At 53.1% G+C, this 21022-nt stretch overlaps 1 protein-coding gene across 1 annotated transcript; it reads left to right on the top strand.

The window, feature by feature from the left end:
• Positions 1–3131: 3131 nt before the first annotated feature.
• Positions 3132–19194, top strand: si:dkey-16n15.6 (organic solute transporter subunit alpha). Its single transcript, XM_059949504.1, has 4 exons — positions 3132–3505; positions 8135–8246; positions 9277–9529; positions 16495–19194. The coding sequence occupies exons 1-4, from the start codon at positions 3417–3419 to the stop codon at positions 16890–16892; spliced, it is 852 nt and encodes a 283-aa protein (XP_059805487.1). The 5' UTR covers positions 3132–3416; the 3' UTR covers positions 16893–19194.
• The last annotated feature ends 1828 nt before the right edge of the window (positions 19195–21022 follow it).

Raw genomic sequence — 21022 nt, forward strand, 5'->3', positions numbered from 1 at the left:
CTTTCATTCACTGCCAGTGGAACCCACCCCTTCCCATTCATTCTCTCCATGTGGGACCCACCTTTTCCCATTCATTCTCTCCATGTGGGACCCACCTTTTCCCATTTATTCTCTCCTTGTGGGACCCAGTCCTTCCCATTCACTCCCAATGGGACCCACCCATTCCCATTCACTCCAAATGGGACACACCCCTTTCCATTCAGTCCCAATGGGACCCACCCCTTCCCATTCATTCTCTCAAGGTGGGATCCACCCTTTCCCATTCATTCTCTCCTTGTGGGACCCACCCCTTCCCATTCAGTCCCATTGGGACCCACCCCCTCCCATTCATTCACTCCCAGTGGGACCCGCCCCTTCACATTCAGTCCCAGTGGGACCCACTCCTTCCCATTCATTCTCTACCGGTGGGACCCACCCCTTCCCATTCATTCACTCCCAGTGGGTCCCACCCCTTCCCATTCATTCTCTCCCAGTGGGACCCACACCTTCCCATTCATTCTCTCAAGGGGGTCCTACCCTTTCCCATTCATTCTCTCCTTGTGGGACCCACCCATTCCCATTCAGTCCCAATGGGACCCACCCCTTCCCATTCATTCTCTCCCAGTGGGATCCACCCTTTCCCATTCATTCTCTCCATGTGGGACCCACCTTTTCCCATTCATTCTCTCCTTGTGGGACCCAATCCTTCCCATTCACTCCCAATGGGACCCACCCCTTCCCATTCAGTCCCAATGGGACCCACCCCTTCCCATTCAGTCCCAGTGGGACCCAGCCCCTCCCATTCATTCTCTCCCAGTGGGACCCACCCCTTCCCATTCATTCTCTCCTAGTGGGACCCACTCCTTCCCATTTACTCCCAATGGGACCCACCCCTTCCCATTTACTCCCAATGGGACCCACCCCTTCCCATTCACTCCCAATGGGACCCACTCCTACCCATTCAATCCCAATGGGACCCACCCCTTCCCATTCAGTCCCAATGGGACCCACCCCTTCCCATTCAGTCCCAGTGGGACCCAGCCCTTCCCATTCATTCTCTCCCAGTGGGACCCACCCCTTCCCATTCATTCTCTCCCAGTGGGACCCACCGCGTCCCATTCATTCACTCCCAATGGGACCCACCCCTTCTCATTCATTCACTCCCAATGGGACCCACCCCTTTCCATTCATTCACTCCCAATCGGACCCACCGTTCCCACTCATTCTCTCCCAGTGGGACCCACCCCTTCCCATTCATTCTCTCCCCGTGGGTCCCACCCCTTCCCATTCACTCACTCCCAATGGGACCCACCCCTTCCCATTCATTCTCTCCCAATGGGACCCACCCCTTCCCATTCATCCTCTCCCGGTGGGACCCACCCCTTCCCATTCATTCACTCCCAATGGGACCCACCCCTTCCCATTCATTCTCTCCCAATCGTACCCACCCTTCCCACTCATTCTCTCCCAGTGGGACCCACCCCTTCCCATTCATTCTCTCCCGGTGGGTCCCACCCCTTCCCATTCACTCACTCCCAATGGGACCCACCCCTTCCCATTCATTCTCTCCCAATGGGACCCACCCCTTCCCTTTCATCCTCTCCCGGTGGGACCCACCCCTTCCCATTCATTCACTCCCAATGGGACCCACCCCCCATTCATTCTCTCCCGGTGGGACCTACCCCTTCCCACTCATTCTCTCCCGGTGGGACCCACCCCTTCCCATTCATTCTCTCCATGTGGGACCCACCTTTTCCCACTTATTCTCTCCTTGTGGGACCCAATCCTTCCCATTCACTCCCAATGGGACCCACCCCTTCCCATTCACTCCAAATGGGACCCACACCTTCCCATTCATTCTCTCAAGGGGGTCCCACCCCTTCCCATTCAGTCCCATTGGGACCCACCCCCTCCCATTCATTCACTCCCAGTGGGACCCACCGCTTCACATTCAGTCCCAGTGGGACCCACCCCTTCCCATTCATTCACTCCCAATGGGACCCACCCCTTTCCATTCATTCACTCCCATTGGGACCCACCCCTTTCCATTCATTCACTCCCGGTGGGACCCATCCTTTCCCATTCATTCACTCCCGGTTGTACCCACCCCTTCCCATTCATTCTCTCCCAGTGGGACCCACCCCTTTTCATTCAGTCCCAATGGGACCCACCCCTTCCCATTCATTCTCTCCCAGTGGGACCCACCCCTTCCCATTCATTCTGTCCTTGTTGGACCCAATCCTTCCCATTCACTCCCAATGGGACCCACCCCTTCCCATTCAGTCCCAATGGGACCCACCCCTTCCCATTCAGTCCCAATGGGACCCAGCCCTTCCCATTCATTCTCTCCCAGTGGGACCCACCCCTTCCCATTCATTCTCTCCCAGTGGGACCCACCCCTTCCCATTCATTCTCTCCCAGTGGGACCCACTCCTTCCCAATCACTCCCAATGGGACCCACTCCTACCCATTCACTCCCAATGGGACCCACTCCTACCCATTCACTCCCAATGGGACCCACTCCTACCCATTCACTCCCAATGGGACCCACCCCATTCAGTCCCAATGGGACCCACCCCTTCCCATTCAGTCCCAGTGGGACCCAGCCCTTCCCATTCATTCTCTCCCAGTGGGACCCACCCCTTCCCATTCATTCTCTCCCAGTGGGACCCACCCCTTCCCATTCATTCTCTCCTTGTGGGACCCACCCCTTCCCATTCATTCTCTCCTTGTGGGACCCACCCCTTCCCATTCAGTCCCAATGGGACCCACCCCTTCCCATTCAATCCCAGTGGGACCCAGCCCTTCCCATTCATTCTCTCCCAGTGGGATCCACCCCTTCCCATTCATTCTCTCCCAGTGGACCCACTCCTTCCCAATCACTCCCAATGGGACCCACCCCTTCCCATTTACTCCCAATGGGACCCACCCCTTCCCATTCACTCCCAATGGGACCCACTCCTACCCATTCACTCCCAATGGGACCCACCCCTTCCCATTCAGTCCCAATGGGACCCACCCCTTCCCATTCAGTCCCAGTGGGACCCAGCCCTTCCCATTCATTCTCTCCCAGTGGGACCCACCCCTTCCCATTCATTCTCTCCCAGTGGGACCCACTCCTTCCCAATCACTCCCAATGGGACCCACCCCTTCCCATTCACTCCCAGTGGGACCCACCCCTTCCCATTCAGTCCCAGTGGGACCCACCCCTTCCCATTCAGTCCCACCATCCTCACTCCCAGTGAGACTACATTGAATCTGATTGGTTCTTGATATCCACGTTGGTTTCTGATTGGTTCTCAGGCCTGTTAGGGCCTGTTGGTGATTGGTTGTTGTCTGGGAATGGCTCTCTCCAGCCTCTTTCTTCCAGCTACCACTCCATTACACTTTGGAAATTCCTGGGGCTGATCACAGACTTCTTCGGAGGGAAGGCGAGCATGTTGGAGCGTCTGGCCGGGGAGCAGGTTTCTCCCAGTCCCTTCCCCTGCTGTTGCTGTTGCTGTTGTCCCTTCATTTCTGTCACCAGGTGGGAACTTTGGAGGGCGCTGTGGTGGATGGGGACATGCTGAGGATGGCTCAATGGAGGGAGTGGTAACTGTAGAGAATGGTAAAGAGCAATGGAAGGGAGGAGCAAAGTCAGGAGGGGATGTTCAGTTGGAGGGAGTGGGAAAGGAAGAGGTGGGGTCTCATTGGTGAGGGTCAGAATGAATGGGAAGGGGAAGGGTCCCATTGAGAGTGATGACGGTCTGAGTGAATGGGAAGTGGAGGGGTCCCGTTGGGAGGGAATGGGAAGGGGAAGGGTCCCATTGGGAGAGAATGGGGAGGGGAACGGTCCCATTGGGAGAGAATGGGAAGGGGAGGGGTCCCATTGGGAGAGAATGGGAAGGGGAGGGGTCCCATTGGGAGAGAATGGGAAGGGGAGGGGTCCCATTGGGAGAGAATGGGAAGGGGAGGGGTTCCATTGGGAGTGATGACGATTGGAGTGAAGGGGAAGGGGAGGGGTCCCATTGGAAATGAATGGGAAGCGGAGGGGTCCCATTGGGAGGGAATGGGAAGGATAGGGGTCCCGTTGGGAGAGAATGTGAAGGGGACGGATCCCATTGGGAGGGAATGGGAAGGGGAGGGGTCCTGTTGCATGAAAATGGGAAGAGGGGTCTTATTCGGAGTGAAGGGGAAGGGCAGGGGTCCCGGGAGAGAATGGGGGTTCCCATTGGAAGTGAATGGGAAGCGGAGGGGTCCCATTGGGAGAGAATAGGAAGGGGAGGAGTCCCGTTAGGAGAGAATAGGAAGCGGAGGGGTCCGGTTGGGAGAGAATGGGATGAGGAGGTGTCCCATTGGGAGTGATGACGGTTGGAATGAATGGGAAGGGGAGGGGTCCCATTGGGAGTGATGACGGTTGGAATGAATGGGAAGGGGAGGGGTCCCATTGGGAGAAAATGGGAATAGGAGGGGTCCCATTTGGAGTAAATGGGAAGAGGAGGTGTCAAATTTGGGAGAGATGACAGTTGGTGTGAATAAGAATGGCACGGGTCCCATTGGGAGAGAATGGGACGGGAAGGGGTCCCATTGGGAGAAAATGGGAAGAGGAGGGGTCCCATTGGGAGTGATGACGGTTGGAGTGAATGGGAAGGGGACGGGTCCCATTTGGAGAGAATGGGAAGGGGAAGGGTCCGATTGGGAGAGAATGGGAAGGAGAACGGTCCCATTGGGACAGAATGGGAAGGGGAGGTGTCCCATTGGGAGTGATGACGGTTGGAGTGAATGGGAAGGGGACGGGTCCCATTTGGAGAGAATGGGAAGGGGAAGGGTCCGATTGGGAGAGAATGGGAAGGAGAACGGTCCCATTGGGACAGAATGGGAAGGGGAGGTGTCCCATTGGGAGAGAATGGGAAGAGGAGGGGTCCCATTGGGAGTGATGATAGTTGGAGTGAATGGGAAGGGGACGGGTCCCATTGGGAGAGAATGGGAAGGGGAAGGATCCCATTGGGAGTGATGACGGTTGGAGTGAATGGGAAGGGGACAGGTCCCATTGTGAGAGAATAGGAAGGGGAGGTGTCCCATTGGGAGAGAATGGGAAGAGGAGGGGTCCCATTGGGAGTGATGATAGTTGGAGTGAATGGGAAGGGGACGGGTCCCATTGGGAGAGAATGGGAAGGGGACAGGTCCCATTGGGAGAGAATAGGAAGGGGAGGTGTCCCGTTGGGAGAGAATGGGAGGAGGAGGGGTCCCGTTGGGAGAAAATGGGATGAGGTGTCCCATTGGGAATGATGATGGTTGGAATGAATAGGAAGGGGAGGTGTCCCATTGGGAGAAAATGGGATGAGGTGTCCGATTGGGAGTGATGACGGTTGGAATGAATGGGAAGGGGAGGTGTCCCATTGGGAGAAAATGGGAAGGGGAGTTGTCCCATTGGGAGTGATGACGGTTGGAATGAATGGGAAGGATTGGGGTCCCATTGGGAGAAAGTGGGAAGAGGAGGGGTCCCATTGGGAGAAAGTGGGAAGAGGAGGGGTCCCATTGGGAGTGATGACGGTTGGAGTGAATGGGAAGGGGATGGGTCCCATTGGGAGAGAATGGGAAGGTGAGGTGTCCCATTGGGTGAGAATGGGAAGGGGAGGGGTCCCATCGGGAGAGAGTGGGAAGGGGATGGGTCCCATTGGGAGGCAATGGGAAGAATAGGGGTCCCTTTGGGAGAGAATGTGAAGGGGAGGAGTCCCGTTGCATGAAAATGGAAAGAGGGGTCCCATTGGAGAGAATGGGAAGGGGAGGGGTCCCATTGGGAGTGATGAGGATCGGAGGGAAGGGGAGGGGTCCCGGGAGAGAATGGGAAGGGGAGGGTTCCCATTGTAAGTGAATGGGAAGCGGAGTGGTCCCATTGGGAGAGAATAGGAAGGGGAGGAGTCCCATTAGGAGAGAATTGGAAGGGGAGGGGTCCTGTTGGGAGAGAATGGGATGAGGAGGTGTCCCATTGGGAGTGATGACGGTTGGAATGAATGGGAAGGGGAGGGGTCCCATTGGGAGAAAATGGGAAGAAGAGGTGTCCCATTGGGAGTGATGCCGGTTGGAGTGAATGGGAAGGGGACGGGTCCCATTTGGAGAGAATGGGAAGGGGAGGTGTCCCATTGGGAGAGAATGGGAAAAGGAGGGGTCCCGTCGGGAGAAAATGGGATGAGGTGTCCCATTGGGAGTGATGACGGTTGGAATGAATGGGAAGGGGAGGGGTCCCATTGGGAGAGAATGGGAAGGGGAAGGGTCCGATTGGGAGAGAATGGGATGAGGAGGTGTCCCATTGGGAGTGATGACGGTTGGAGTGAATGGGAAGGGGACGGGTCCCATTTGGAGAGAATGGGAAGGGGAAGGGTCCGATTGGGAGAGAATGGGATGAGGAGGTGTCCCATTGGGAGTGATGACGGTTGGAGTGAATGGGAAGGGGACGGGTCCCATTTGGAGAGAATGGGAAGGGGAGGTGTCCCGTTGGGAGAGAATGGGAAGAGGAGGTGTCCCGTTGGGAGAGAATGGGATGAGGTGTCCCATTGGGAGTGATGACGGTTGGAATGAATGGGAAGGGGAGGTGTCCCATTGGGAGAAAATGGGAAGTGAAGGGGTCCCATTGGGAGTGATGACGGTTGGAGTGAATGGGAAGGGGACGGGTCCCATTGGGCGAGAATGGGAAGGGGAGGTGTCCCATTGGGAGAGAATGGGAAGAGGAGGGGTCCCGTTGGGAGAGAATGGGATGAGGTGTCCCATTGGGAGTGATGACGGTTGGAGTGAATGGGACGGGGACGGGTCCCATTGGGAGAGAATGGGAAGTGGAGGTGTCCCATTGGGAGAGAATGGGAAGGGTAGGCGTTCCATTTGGAGAAAATGGGAAGAGGAGGGGTCCCATTTGGAGTAAATGGGAAGTGGAGGGGTCCCATTGGGAGAGTTTGTGAACGGCGTGGGTCCCATTGGGATAGAATGGGAAGGGAAGGGGAGTGGTCCCATTGGGAGAGAATGGGAAGAATAGACGTCCCGTTGGGAGAGAATGTGAAGGGGAGTTGTCCCGTTGGGAGAGAATGGGAAGGGGAGTAGTCCTGTTGGGAGAGAATGGGAAGGACAGGGGTCCCATTGGGAGAGAATAGGAAGGGTAGGGGTCCCATTTGGAGAGAATGAGAACGGTAGAGTCCGATTGGGAGTGATTATGGTTGGAGTGATTGGGAAGGGGAGGGGTCCCATTGGGAGAGAATGGGAAGGGGTGGCGTCCCATTGGGAGAGAATGGGAAGGGGAATGGTCCCATTGGGAGAGAATGGGAAGGGGTGGCGTCCCATTGGGAGAGAATGGGAAGGGGTGGCGTCCCATTGGGAGAGAATGGGAAGGGGAGTTGTCCCATTTGGAGTGAATGGGAAGGGTAGGGGTCCCGTTGGGAGAGAATGGGAAGGGGAGGAGTCCCGTTGCATGAAAATGGAAAGAGGGGTCCCATTGCGAGAGAATGGGAACAGTAGGAACGGATGATGGAAAAGGAAGTTGGTGGTGTGAGGGGAGGGGCTGAGAGAGGAGCAGGGAGACTAGGAACAGTGGAGAGGGAGGATAAAGGGAAAGGTTGTCTGGGGTAAGTGTGAGGTGTGATGGTGTGGTAGGGAGGAAAGAGAATGAGAGAGTGGGAGGGTGGGGTGGAGGAGGCAAGTAACAGTTTGAGAGTAAGGTTAAACAAAAGTGAAGTTGAGTGGAAGGGGAGAGTAAGGTTTTGGAGGGTGTGCAATAGGAGGGCGATGGGGTGGGGGGCAGAAGGAGAGAGAGACAGTGAGGGGGTAGGTGGGAGGGTGATAGGTTGTTGGGAGGGGGACAGTGGGTGGGTGACGGGGTGTGCTGGGAGTTGGAGGATGGGTGAGTGGGGTGGGATGGTGAGTGTGATGAGTAGGAGGGGGAGCGGACGATGATGGTATTGGGGGAGTGGGAGGGTGTTGGGGTGGTTGGGCGAGGGGAAGGTTTGAGGGTGATGATCGTGTGGGAGGGTAGGTGGACGGTGATCACGTGGGAGGGTGAGGGGAGAGGGAGGGAAGTTCGAGAGGGGTAGACCGATGAATGGAGGAATTTACAGTGGAAGACACTGAGGTCAGGGGTTTCAGAGTGACAGGAACCTGGCGGGGTAACCTGCCCTCTCATCCCACTCCCAAGGGTGAGCCTGCGCTGGATGACGGTCGCGGTGTTCCAGCTGTCCGTGGTCAGGACCGCACTGTTCTTCGTGCTGCTGGTCCTGTGGACGGACGAGAAGTACGATTACGGGGAGGTGAGTACTGGCTGCAGAGTTCCTGGACTGAGCTCCCTCACCCTTGGATCCACGGACCCCTCATTTGATATTAAGGGTCCATCAAATACTAAAGATTGGAAATGGCCTTTTACACCATCTGTCCGCCCTGTCCTGTCTCCTGAGGTGAGACAGGGTGAGGCTCCATGTGCACCATCCCATCACACACTCCCGGGGTCAGACACAGAGTGAAACTCCCTCCACACCGTCCCATCTTACACTCCCGGTGTCAGACACAGAGTGAAACTCCCTCCACACCGTCCCATCTTACACTCCCGGTGTCAGACACAGAGTGAAACTCCCTCCACACCGTCCCATCACACACTCCCAGGGTCAGACACAGAGTGAATCTCCCTCCTCACCGTCCCATCACACACTCCCGGGGTCAGACACAGAATGAATCTCCCTCCACACCGTCCCATCACACACTCCCGGGGTCAGGCACAGAGTGAATCTCCCTCCTCACCGTCCCATCACGCACTCCCGGGGTCAGACACAGAATGAATCTCCCTCCACACCGTCCCATCACACACTCCCGGGGTCAGGCACAGAGTGAATCTCCCTCCACACCGTCCCATCACACACTCCCAGGGTCAGACACAGAGTGAATCTCCCTCCACACCGTCCCATCCACACTCCCGGGGTCAGACACAGAGTGAATCTCCCTCCACACCGTCCCATCACACACTCCCGGGGTGAGACACAGAGTGAATCTCCCTCCACACCGTCCCATCCACACTCCCGGGGTCGGACACAGTGTGAAGCTCCCTCCACACCGTCCCATCCACACTCCCGGGGTGAGACACAGAGTGAATCTCCCTCAGATTATACCATGCCTTCACCTGGGGGGGCGGGGGGGGGGGGGTCAGACACTGGGAAGCTCTCTCCGCACTGTCCCCATCACATACAGGAATGAGGATCCCTCTCCATCACATGGGGAGTGACATGAAGAGGACAAGGATGGGAGGAGGGACATATCCTGGAGTGACCTGCCTCTGTCTCCTCCCCACAGGTGGGCTTCCGCAGCCCCAACATCTACATGCACATAATCATCGGTGCCTCCACGTTCCTCTCCTTCTACGGCTACCTCCTCTTCTACAAGGCCACCAAGAGTTCACTCCCTGGCTACGGACTCCAGGGCAAGTTCATCTGCGTCACCATGGTCCTGGTTTTGTTTGGGGTCCAGAGCGGCATCCTGGAGACCATGGGTGCATTGGGCGCCATCCCTTGCTCGTCTCCCTTCTCCGTCGACATGCGATCGCAGAGTAAGTGGACACTGCACCTGGGGTTGGGGAGGTCGGAGAGCATGACCTGGATGGTGGAGGTTCTTGATGATGGACGCTGCTTTCCTGAGATGGTGCTCCTTGTGGTGGGGGGGACTTTGCCCTGGATGGACTGGGCTGTACGCACTTTCGGTAGGTTTTTCCATTCAACGGCATTGGTGCTTCCAGACCAGACTTTCATCATGATTCAGTCAGGACACCCTCCACTGTCCATCTATCGAAGTTCGTCAAAATTCTAGATGTCATGCTAAATCTTTTTGCAAAAACTTCTAAGAACGTGGAATTGGCAAGTTCTGTCTTTCTTCAATCCCTTTCACTGGATTAGGAAAGGTGAAGAGGCCGTTGGGCCTGTAAGAATGGTCTTACAGGTCTTAGTAAGAATGGTCAGTTAGGCACAAAGAGAATCTGTACTTATTGACCCCACACACACACAAAATGCTGAAGGATCTTGGCAGGCCAGGCAGCATCTGTGGAAAAAGAGTGAGCAGTCGACGTTTTGGGCCGAGACCCTTCAGCAATACCCACTGTAGAGGTGGTCAGTGGTGGGACGGCCGGTTGTCACATTTACCGACTCAGCGGAAGAATGCGTGAATTTGCACAAGAGTATAAGAACAAGGAGGTCTTACTGCAGTTGTACCGGGTATTGGTGAGACTGCGTGCAGTTCTGGTGTTCATATTTAAGAAAGGACATACTGGCTCTCGAGGCAGTGCAGAGAAGGTTCACTAGGTTAATTCCGGGGATGGGTGGGTTGTTGTATGATGAGAGGTTGAGTAGATTGGGACTCTACTCATTGGAGTTCCGAAGAATGAGAGGCGATCTTATTGAAACATATAAGATTATGAGGGGGCTTGATCGGGTGGATGCTGGGAGAATGTTCCCAATGATGGGTGAAACTAGGACTAGGGGGCATAATCTTAAAATAAGGGGATGCCGTTCCAGGACTGAAATGAGGAGAAATTTCTTCACTCAGAGGGTAGTGGGGCTGTGGAATTTACTGCCCAGAGAGCTGTGGAAGCTACTACACTCAATAAATTCAAAACGGAGATAGACATTTTCCTGGATAAAAATGGCATTAGGGGATACGGTGAGTGAGCAGGTAAGTGGACATGAGGCTAGGTTTAGATCAGCCATGTGATTTCCTGGGCCAGTTTTCGATAGCCTGGATGAATTTTCCAGATTTTTTCTCCTCAATTGGCAAATCGTTTTTTTTCCCCCCGGTTGGCACTGTTGCCTTGTGGGATTTGATGAAAACTAGAGTTAAGATTGGATCAACCATGATCTTATTGAATGGCGGAGCAGGCTTGAGGGGCCGATTGGCCTACTCCTGCTCCTATCTCTTATGTTCTTATGTTCTTATGAGTACCTGTGTGAACGCACACCTACGGAGTATTCATGACCCTTCGTGAACAGTCAAAGGACAGAAAGAGTGACACTGAGGAATGGAGTCTGCAGTCTAATCTCCACGTGGGCCCTCCACATCGGTGATGGTTGGTTGCTGTTTTGCATTCAAAGCCTTTGCTTCTATAATCCCTCCTTACCAGTTTGAATGCTGTATTTCAATGTCAATATTTCATTTGGCTCTGAGTCACCTGACTGGCCTGTAGCAACTTCCCATTGGACGTAGTCAAAGGGCCTCCTTTTGTCCTCTTCGACTCTGGTTCAAACCCGTCGCACACTGGGCCGAGGTTACGAGGTTTCTTCCGTTTTACACAACAAGGAGAAAATCTGCAGATGCTGGAAATCAAAGCAACGCACACACAATGCCAGAGGAACTCGGCAGGCCAGGCAGCATCTATGGGGGGAGAAAAAAAGTCCAGTCGATGTTTTGGGCTGAGACCCGTCATCAGGACTGGACACAGTGTTGTCTTCTCCATGGATTGTCACCTTGTTGTGGTGGAGAGGCTTGTGTGGTCCTGAGATCCCGAGGGCGATGCTGTCTGGAGCTATGCTCCCGGTAGTGTCACCCTTGGCGGTAAGGTCGAGGGTGAGGTCCCTGACAAAGAACAATCCAACCAAGACCTCAATGGTGGAACAGGCGGACAAAGTTACTTCGAACTCAGCGGCTATGAAGGCAGATGAAGGCTGCAACAAATCCATTAGCTCCAATCATCGTGGTTTCCATGCCATTGGAATCAGTTGGTTGATTTGTGAAGTATCGTGTGCTTCTTGGAGTGCGACATCACATACATGTTAAACAAATACACGCACAGGCGTCTTCGCTCTGTGGAAATGGAATGAAGACAGTAATCCCCGACTGTACTGTACACAGCTTCTCTGAGAATGATGGTTAGCAGGTCAATTGTAGAATATCCTTGTGTCCATGTTCAACTGTTCTGATTAGATTATCTCAGAGCAAGATACAGTTCACAAGATGGAGGTTACAGAGCAGCTTCACCAAGTGGCAGCCTCCATTCCTTTGACCTTATGGCAAGATAAATGCTGATGGCAGAGGGGAAGAAACTGCTGATAAAGTATTGAGAGTGTGCTTTCAGGCTCCTGTACCTCCTTCCTGCTGAGAAGAGGCCATGTCCTGGATAATGGGCGTGCTTAACGATGGATGCCGCCATTTTGAGGCCTTTGGAAGATGTCCTCGATGGAGGGAAGGCCGAGTCTACAACCCTCCCCAGCTTTTCTGATCCTGTGCACCCGGTCAGAATGCTCTCCACAGTACATCTGTAGAAATTAACTGGAGTCTTCAGTGACATGTCACACATCGCAGCCAGCAGTAGGAGTAATGGGTCTGCCCCCTCCCTGATGGAGTGTCTCGGTCCGAGACGTCAACTGATTATTCCCCGTCTGAAGATGCTGCCTGATCTGCTGAGTTCCTTCAGCAATCTGAGCGTCGACCAAGGCTGCCCTGATATTGTGTTTCCATCTGCCCGTGAACCTCGTTGATTCACTACCTTTACTGTGCTCCTATCAGGTCACTGATTAATGCTGCTGCAACATTTCCCTGAATCTCACACTCAAGGCCTCGACCCATCAAGGCAAGTGGGCCATAAACCTTCTTTACCACCCCGTCCACCAACCGTGTTGCCACTTTCAGGAGCCGCGGACTTAAGGAGCTTAAAGTTACGAGAGGTGGGTAGTGACAGTCTTTTACCCGAGGTGGAGGAGTCCCTGTCCCAACAGCTGGAGTCTGCCTGGCCATTCGAAACCAGAGCAGACTTCGGTCATTTCGCCCATCGAATCTGCTCCGCCATTTCAACATGGCTGATCCAGCCTTCTCCCTGTATCCCTTAATGCCCTGACTCCTCTCACCTTGCTCATTATCCAGGTGTTTTCACCCACAGAACAGCTGCTCACTGGAGGTTTCTTTTGTTTTTTGACCCTGCAGCGGATAGTGAGGTCAGCTGAGAAGATCATTGGGGTCTCTCTTCCCGCCATTATAGGCATTTACACCACACGCTGCATCTGCAAAGCAAACAGCATTATGAAGGACCCCACGCACCCCTCATACAAACTCTTCTCTCTCCTACCATCTAGGAAAAGGCACCAAAGCATTCAGGTTCTCACGACCAGACTGTGTAACAGTTTCTTCCCCCAAGCCATCAGACTCCTCAATACCCAGAGTCTGGACTGATACCAACTTACTGCCCTCTACTGCGCCTAGTGTCTTGTTTATTATTTATTATAATGCCTACACTGTTTTGGGCAGTCCTAGGTAGGTCTGTAGTTCAGTGTAGTTTTTTTTTTCTGTGTTGTTTTTATGAAGTTCAGTCTAGTTTTTGTACTGTTTCATGTAGCACCATGGTCTTGAAAAATGTCTCGTTTTTACCATGTACTGTACCAGCAGTTATGGTGAAAATGACAATAAAAAGTGACTTGACTTGACTAGACCATTCTCTGTAAACTCTAGAGACTGTTGTGTGAAAACCCCAGGAGATCAGCAGTTTCTGAGATACTCAAACCACCCCATCTGGCACCAGCAATCATTCCCCAGTCAAAGTCACTTGGATCACATTTCTTTCCTTGTTTTGATATTTGGTCTGAACGACCACTGACCCTCTTGACCATGTCTACCTGCTTTTATGCACGGAGTTGCTGCCACGTGATTGGCCGATTAGGTATGTGCATTAACGAGCAGGTGGCCACTGAGTGTAGAGTCAGAGTAGTACAGCACGGCCCAACCAGTCCATGGTGCCCACCCAGCAGGCACCATTTTCCCCACAAACCTCGGTCTTGCCCCTTCACCTTTGATATCTGCCTCTACCACTTCTTCTGGCAGCTCATTTCATTCACTCACCACGCTCCGTATGAAAACGTTACCCTCGTGTCCCGTTTAAATCTTTCTCCTCTCACCCTAAATCTTTGACCCCTGGTTTTGTTCCCCACCCCCCCCCCGACCTCCTGTCCAATTCTGGAGATCCCAGAAACGGCTGGAAGGTTGCTCGTGAAAACTGAGGCCAAGTTCCAGCTTCGCCCACTCATTGGTTCCCAGCTTCCTTTCCACCTGGGATCGGACGGGGCCGACAGTTGCTTCTTCGGAGTTGCTTCAGTGTTGTCCCGTGTGGAAAGCTCGTCCTCACACTGCTCACACACGTCATTGAGGCAAAACAATAACAGAAGCTGAATAGGGCGTTGCATTTGCAGAGAGAGAGAGTGCGGTGCAGGTAGCCAATAAGGTGCAAGGTCTTAATGAGGTGGATCAAGAGTCCATCTCATTGACCAAGACTCTGACAGCAGCGGGTAGAAACTCTCCTTGAGACTGGTGGGACGAGCTTACAGTCTTTTGTATCTTCTGCTTGATATGTGGGGGGGGGGGGCTCAGTGGGTAGTACAGAATGTCTGAGGGGTCATAGAAAAGTACAGGCCATCTAGTCTGTGCCAAACCAGTTAAATTGTCCAGTCCCAAAGCCTCCCATCCATGTAGCAAACAAAACTTCTCTTAACCGTTGAAATTGAGCTCGCATGTACCACTTGTGCTGGCAGCTCATTCCACACCCTCACCACCCTCTGAGTGAAGAAGTTTCCCCTCATGCTCCCCTTAAACTTTTCACTTTTCACCTTCCACCTTAACCCATGACCTCTAGTTGCAGTCCCACCCAACTTCAGTGGGATAAACCTGCTTGCAGTATCTGGACCCCTCAACTCTGTATCCCTCCATCAAATCTCCCCTCAATCTTCTGCATTCCAAGAAATAGAGTCAATCTTTCCTTATAACTCAGGTATGTGGCTGTGAGGCAGCAAGGGTTGCCAGAGTGTACAGGAGGGGAGGCTGGTTTCCCTGACTTGCTGGGCCACGCCCACAACTCTCTGCTGTTTCTCGTGGCCTCAGGCAGACCAGTTGCCATACCGAGCCAGGAAGCTCACTACGCTCTATCAGTATAAAATGCTATGGATCAGTGGGGTCACGCCAAATATCTTTAGCCTCCTGACACGGTTGTTGTCATGACAACACGTCTCGAAGCTCTGTACCTGCTCTTTGTACTCTGACACATCATTATTTGGGATACGGTGTCACCTGCAAATTTGCGGATGTAGTTGGACCTGGCCACGTGATCGTGAGTGTGGAGGAAGCAGAGAAAGGGGCCGAGAAGCTTCATAAGCTTTCCTTTGGACTCCATTGGTGAGGCCGAGATGGGGAGCTGAATGACTGCTCCGTAACTTCAGCCCAGGCTTGCGATGATCAGTCCTTCGAGAGAGACGGATGCCAGCCATCCTGCCTGTTGCACATTCCAACAGATTGGCCAGGCAAGATGTCCCCTTGTACAGCCTCGTGCTCCATCACCTCCAGGGTTCGGTGTTCCCTGTGTGTGGGGTCCTCTTGATAAATCATTGGCAACCTTCTGTCTTGAAGGACGGTGGGTGATGATGATCGTCAGAAGCCTGGGCGGAAGGTATGGAGATCCTGAGATCCCCCTCTCGGCCTCGTCAGTGTAGTCGAAAGTTTATGAAGCAATACGTTTGGCCGCAGGAGCCGCTGGAAGGATGTCCAGATGCTCCAGATTGGCTGTCTGGGTTTCCTCCTGTAGCCTTTGTCTCTCCCGAGGCTGCCCACGAGGCAGTGGGGCTATTTACCCGTAGCTGGGGGTCTGGTTCACGAGCACCAGGGCGTGTCCACGCACCGGTGGGCCAGCGTGCCACGTGTGCAGGGGCCGGACCTCCTCCCCCTCCACTGCAGTTCAGCCGGAGTCCGAAAGAGGTTCAGTTCCGGCGTGTCGCCGGTGAGGAGGTGTACTGGCCGGGGGAGACTGACACGATCGGCTCTCCTTTTCGCCAGACTGCTGAGAGCAACGAACACCACCCAATACGCTACTGCAGTGGATGCGTCACAACGGCCATTTTGACACCTCTTGACGGTGCAGTGTCGAATGGCTGCAGGTAGGAGTCTGCATTGGCCTGAGCCTGGTTTGGGCTGGGCTCATTTGGACGGGGAGGTTCGATCCAGCCGATCGGCTGTGGACCAGGTTACTCTGATGTGGGGCTTGGGTTCGGCTTAGTTGGAAACTGGGTTGGCCTGGACCAGGTTAACACTCGGAGGCCTTGATTTGGTTTGGCGTGGTTGGGTATGTGTGGCGCCTTGCCAAGTAGTTAAGGCGTTGGACTAGTGATCTGAAGGTCGTGAGTTTGAGCCGATGCAGCGTGTTGTGTCCTTGAGTAAGACACTTGACCACATGCTGCAAAATGCTGGGGGTTAACCTCGTGATAGACTGGCGTCCTATCTGGGGGTATGGGGGGAGTCTCATACTCTCACGCCACAGAAACAGACATAATGATGGGCCTATAACCTGGATGGGTAAGACTGTGAATTGACTTGGGTTGACTTGGCCTGGGCTAGAAATTAAGGTGGGCTGGATTCGGTTTAACTGGACCAAAGACAATCTGGGGCTGGACTGGACTTTGGGGCTGGACTCGGGGTCTGTATGGGACTGGACTGAGCTGGAAGATCACTTCCTCACCCTGCTGACCTGTCTCTCTCTCTCTCTCTCTCTCTCTCTTCCAGTCATCTTCAACTACGCAGTGATCGTGGAGATGTTCTTCATCAGTCTGCTGGCTCGTTTCTGCTTCCGCAAGGTGGAGCCAGGCAGCCACCCCGCCCCCGGCCCGGCCCGCGAGCACAAGTCCGCCCAGACGGACGACGGGCACTCTGCCGGCACCCCCGAGCCCGACCGGTTCCCGGACGAGGTGCTGTGCCAGATCGAGCACGCGCCACTGGACCGCTTCGACTTCGGAGAAGTGGTGAGGTCGCTGGGGGGCCGAGACCTCGATCCCGAGGGGGGGCCGGCGCCTGCTCAGAAGGGGACTGCCCCGCAAGACCCAGTGCCCCCTGGGCCGAGCGTCATCCAGGTCAAAGTGCAGGTCAACTCGTGTGAGGCCAAGCAGGACGTGACTCTGGTCTGAACTAACAGTCCTTAGAAACCGGACTGTCCCAGGAGCGTTGCATTTGCTCATGGACACAGTGCAGAATAGCCCCTCCTCTAATCGGGGGACAATTTACAATGATCAATTAACCTACTAACCAGGAGGTCTTTGGACTGTCACCTGGAGAAAGCCCATGTATCCCTCAGCGAGGACATAGAGAGGGTGCCGGGATCAAACTCCAAACTCGACACTCTGAGCTGTCGTGCTAACTGCTACGTGACTGTGGCACCCAAGGGTGCGGCTCGGTGAGCTGGGTGGGACTACTCTGCGCTGTATCCATTACTGCTACAAAGGCAAACTGAAAGGTCTTGAGGTGGACAAGTCACCTGGGCCAGATGGACCTCATCCCAGAGTCCCGAGAGAGGTCGCTGAAGAGATAACGGTCATGATCTTTCAAGAATCACACTCCGGCAAGGACTGGAAGATTGCAAATGTTACTTCACTGAAGGGAAAAGAAAGGAAATTATAGGCCGGTTAGGCTGACTTCAGTGGTTGGGAAAGTGTTGGAGTCTATTATTAAGGAGGTATCGGGGTACTTGGAGACTAACGATAAAATAAGTCAGTCAGCATGGTTTCTGTGAGGGAAATCTTGCCTGACAAATCTGTTGGAGTTCTTTGAGGAAGTAACAGGCAGGGTGGACAAAGGAGAGGCAGTGGTTGTCGTTTGTTTGTCTTCTCAGAAAGGGTTTGATAAGGTGCCACACGTGAGGCTGCTTAATAAGTTAAAATCCTGTGGTGTTACAGGAAATGGCTGACAGGCAGGAGGCAGCGAGTGGGCATAAAGGAGACCTTTGCTGCCAGTGATTAGTGGTGTTGCTCAGGGGTCAGTATCGGGACCGCTGCTTCTCACATTGTTTGTCAGTGATGTGGATAATGGAATTGGTGGCTTTGTGGCAGAGTTTGAAGATAGGTGGAGGGGATGCACTGCGCTTGTAGCAGGACTTCAACAAATTGGAAGGATGAACAAAAAATGTGTCAGGTGGAATGTGGTGTTGGGAAATGTATGAGAATGCATTCTGGTAAAAAGAACAATAGTGCAGACTATTCTCTAAATGGGAAGAAAAATCAAACATCAGAGGTGCAGAGGGACTCGTGCAAGACTCCCAGAAGGTTAATTTACAGGTTGAGTCTGTGGTAAAGAAGGCAAATGCAATGTTAGCACTTATTTCAAGGAGAGTAAAGCAAAAAGAACAGGGAGAGAGTGATGAAGCTTCATAAAACACCAATCGGGCCACATGGAATATTGTCGACAGTTTTGGGACCCGTGTCTCAGAAAGATGTGTTGTCATTGAAGGGGCCAGAGGGGGTTCGCGAGGGGTTAATATACGGGGAGTCTTTGGGCCTGGAATTTAGAAGAATACGTGGGGATCTCATTGAAACCTACCGAATGTTGAAAGGACTAGATAGAGTGGATGTGGAGAGGATGTTTCCTATGATGGGGGTATCCAGATCTACAGGGCACAGCCTCAAAATTGAAGGGCCACCCTTGGGGAGGAATCTTTTTAGCCAGGGGGTGGTGAATCTGTTGAATACTCTAACACAGGCCATCGGTGAGTATATTTAAGGCAGAAGTTAGTAATTTCCTGATCGGTCAGGGCATCAAAGGACATGGCGAGAAGGCAGGTGTATGGGGTTGAGTGTGATCTGGGATCAGCCATGATGGAATGGCAGAGCAGACTCGATGGGCTGAATGGCCTACTTTTGCTCTTGTGTCGTATGGTCTAAAGGACTGGGGGCTGTGTCGACTCCTGCACATTCACAAAAGCCAGTCCTGTCTTCCCCAGGAGCTACAAGGAAACCGGACAGAATTCCACAAGGTATTACAAATAGCGGGGAGAGCACTGCAGGAACTGGAGATCTTTAGGGGCACACCATCGGACGATTTAAACACTGGGCCGGGTGGATTGAAAAGGCAGGGTGTTGGGACAAGAGGTGAGGGTCAGTTCTGCTCCCTGCTCTGTTACATCGGCTCGGGTCTGCACTGAACTGAGGGAGAAGCTGTGGCCTGCTGTGTCAGTCCTGGGCTTCATATCAGAGGACCCACCTCCGTTCTCAATGCTATTCGCTTACTTTTATTGTTTGCACGATTTGTTCTTTTTTTCTCTCTCCGCACATTGGGTGTTCGACGGACTTTTTTTAGCAGGTTCTTTTAGGGCTCTTTGTTTTGTGGCTGACAAATCTCGCGGCTGTGTGAAGTATACACACTTTGATAATAAACCTACTTTGACTTTTGAACTTGGAGAGAATACTAAAGGAACTCAGCAGATCAGGCAGCGTCTGTGGAGGGCTGTTTAAGGATTAGCTTTATTCCCCCCCTCCCCTCCTCCCTGGATCCACCCATCACCTCCCAGCCTCTGTCACTATTCCCACTCTCCCCTCCTCGTCTGGATCCACCCATCACCTCCCAGCCTCTGTCACTTTTCCAACCCTCCCCTCCTCGTCTGGATGCACCCATCACCTCTTCTCTCTGGGCTACATTTCCCTCACTGTTCCAGTCTGGATGAAGGGTCTATAGGTACCCCCTATAGCTGATGAAGTGTCCACTGTGTGTATGTTGCTGTAGCCCATCCACTCCAAGGCATAACATGTTGTGCATTCAGAGATGCTCTTCTGCACACCACTGGGACATGTGGTCATTTGAGTTACTGTCAGCTTGAACCAGTCTGGCCATTCTCCTCTGACCTCTCTCATTGACAAGTCGGTTTCACCCACAGGACTATAATCACCTGATTATTCTGTTTCTCACCACTCTCTCTGTGAACTCCTTGGGTCCATGGACCCCTCTCTTAATGGTATTGGCATAAGAGTGTTGGGAACTGTTGCGTGTGAAAATCTCAGAAGATCAGCAGTTTCTGAGATACTCAAACCACCCCGTCTGGCACCAACAGTCATTCCATGGTCAAAATCACTTTGATCGCGTATGCCCCCATTTTGACGTCTGCTCTAAACAAAAACTGAACCTCTCGACCATGTCTGTATGCTTATATGCATTGAGTTGCTGCCACGTGATTGGCTGATTAGCTATTTGCATTAACGAGCAGGTGTACCTCATCCAGTGGCCACTGAATGTAATTTATGACCAGAAGATTGGTGCTGTGTTCCTGAATGTATCCGATAAACTTTATGACTGTCTTTTTAAAAAATATAAACTCTTTGTACTTTTCTAATGACACATGAGAGTACTGTGTTCCATTGTCCCTTCCTTCTCCTCTCCCTCATTCATGTCTTGGTTACCTGGGGCAGCTCAGCAGCTGGCTAACACACCAATGTGATTTTGGGATGTGGGTGGAGACTGGAGTCCCCGGGGGGTGAGGAGGGCACGAGGTGGGGCTTCCCTCACATTCAGCGAACGCGAATCCTGAAGCGGATGAATGCTGGACATCGCCGGGCCGGACGTCAAGGCCGAGAGCAGGAAACGATCCATCCCGTCTGCCCTCGTTCGATCCACCTCTCCCCCTCTTCTCGCTGCTACTGTAGGTTTTTGCAAATTCAAACAGCGGAGGTGTTTTGTGTTTAAGGAAAACTGTAGCAACTCATTTATGGTACTCCGAGCACTGAACACAAAGCACAGTTTTAAAAAACTACGTAAAAAGCCACATCATGACAGACCAGCCCCCTGAAGGAGTCAATTTTAGAAAACCTGGCACAATTAATTTTCCTACATTTACACACTTAGTCCGGTGGTCTTTGTAGAAGTCGGCACCTTGGACCTCCGGGTGGTCCACAGCAGGGGTGATTGATAAGTTCATGGCCTAAGGCAGAAGGAGATGAGTTATTAACTTCAAACTTCCTGCATTTTCACTCAGAGTTGAACTGCACGTGCATGTAACAAGAGCTTGTATAACACATCTCCTTCTACCTTAGGCTACGAACTTATTAATCACCCCTGCTGTGGACCACCCAGAGGTTACAGGCACGTGCAGTACAACTCTTTGAGTAATTATGCAGGAAGTTTGAAATTAATAACTCATCTCCTTCTGCCTTAGGCCACAAACTTATCCATCACCCCTGCTGTGGACCACTTTTACAAAGAAGGGATCCGTATCCTGCACGACCGCTGGACCAAGTGTGTGCATGTAGGAGGGGACCATGTTGAAAAATAAATGTGC

This window comes from Hypanus sabinus, chromosome 24 (genome assembly GCF_030144855.1).
Source record: "Hypanus sabinus isolate sHypSab1 chromosome 24, sHypSab1.hap1, whole genome shotgun sequence".
In the NCBI taxonomy this organism is placed as follows: domain Eukaryota; kingdom Metazoa; phylum Chordata; class Chondrichthyes; order Myliobatiformes; family Dasyatidae; genus Hypanus; species Hypanus sabinus.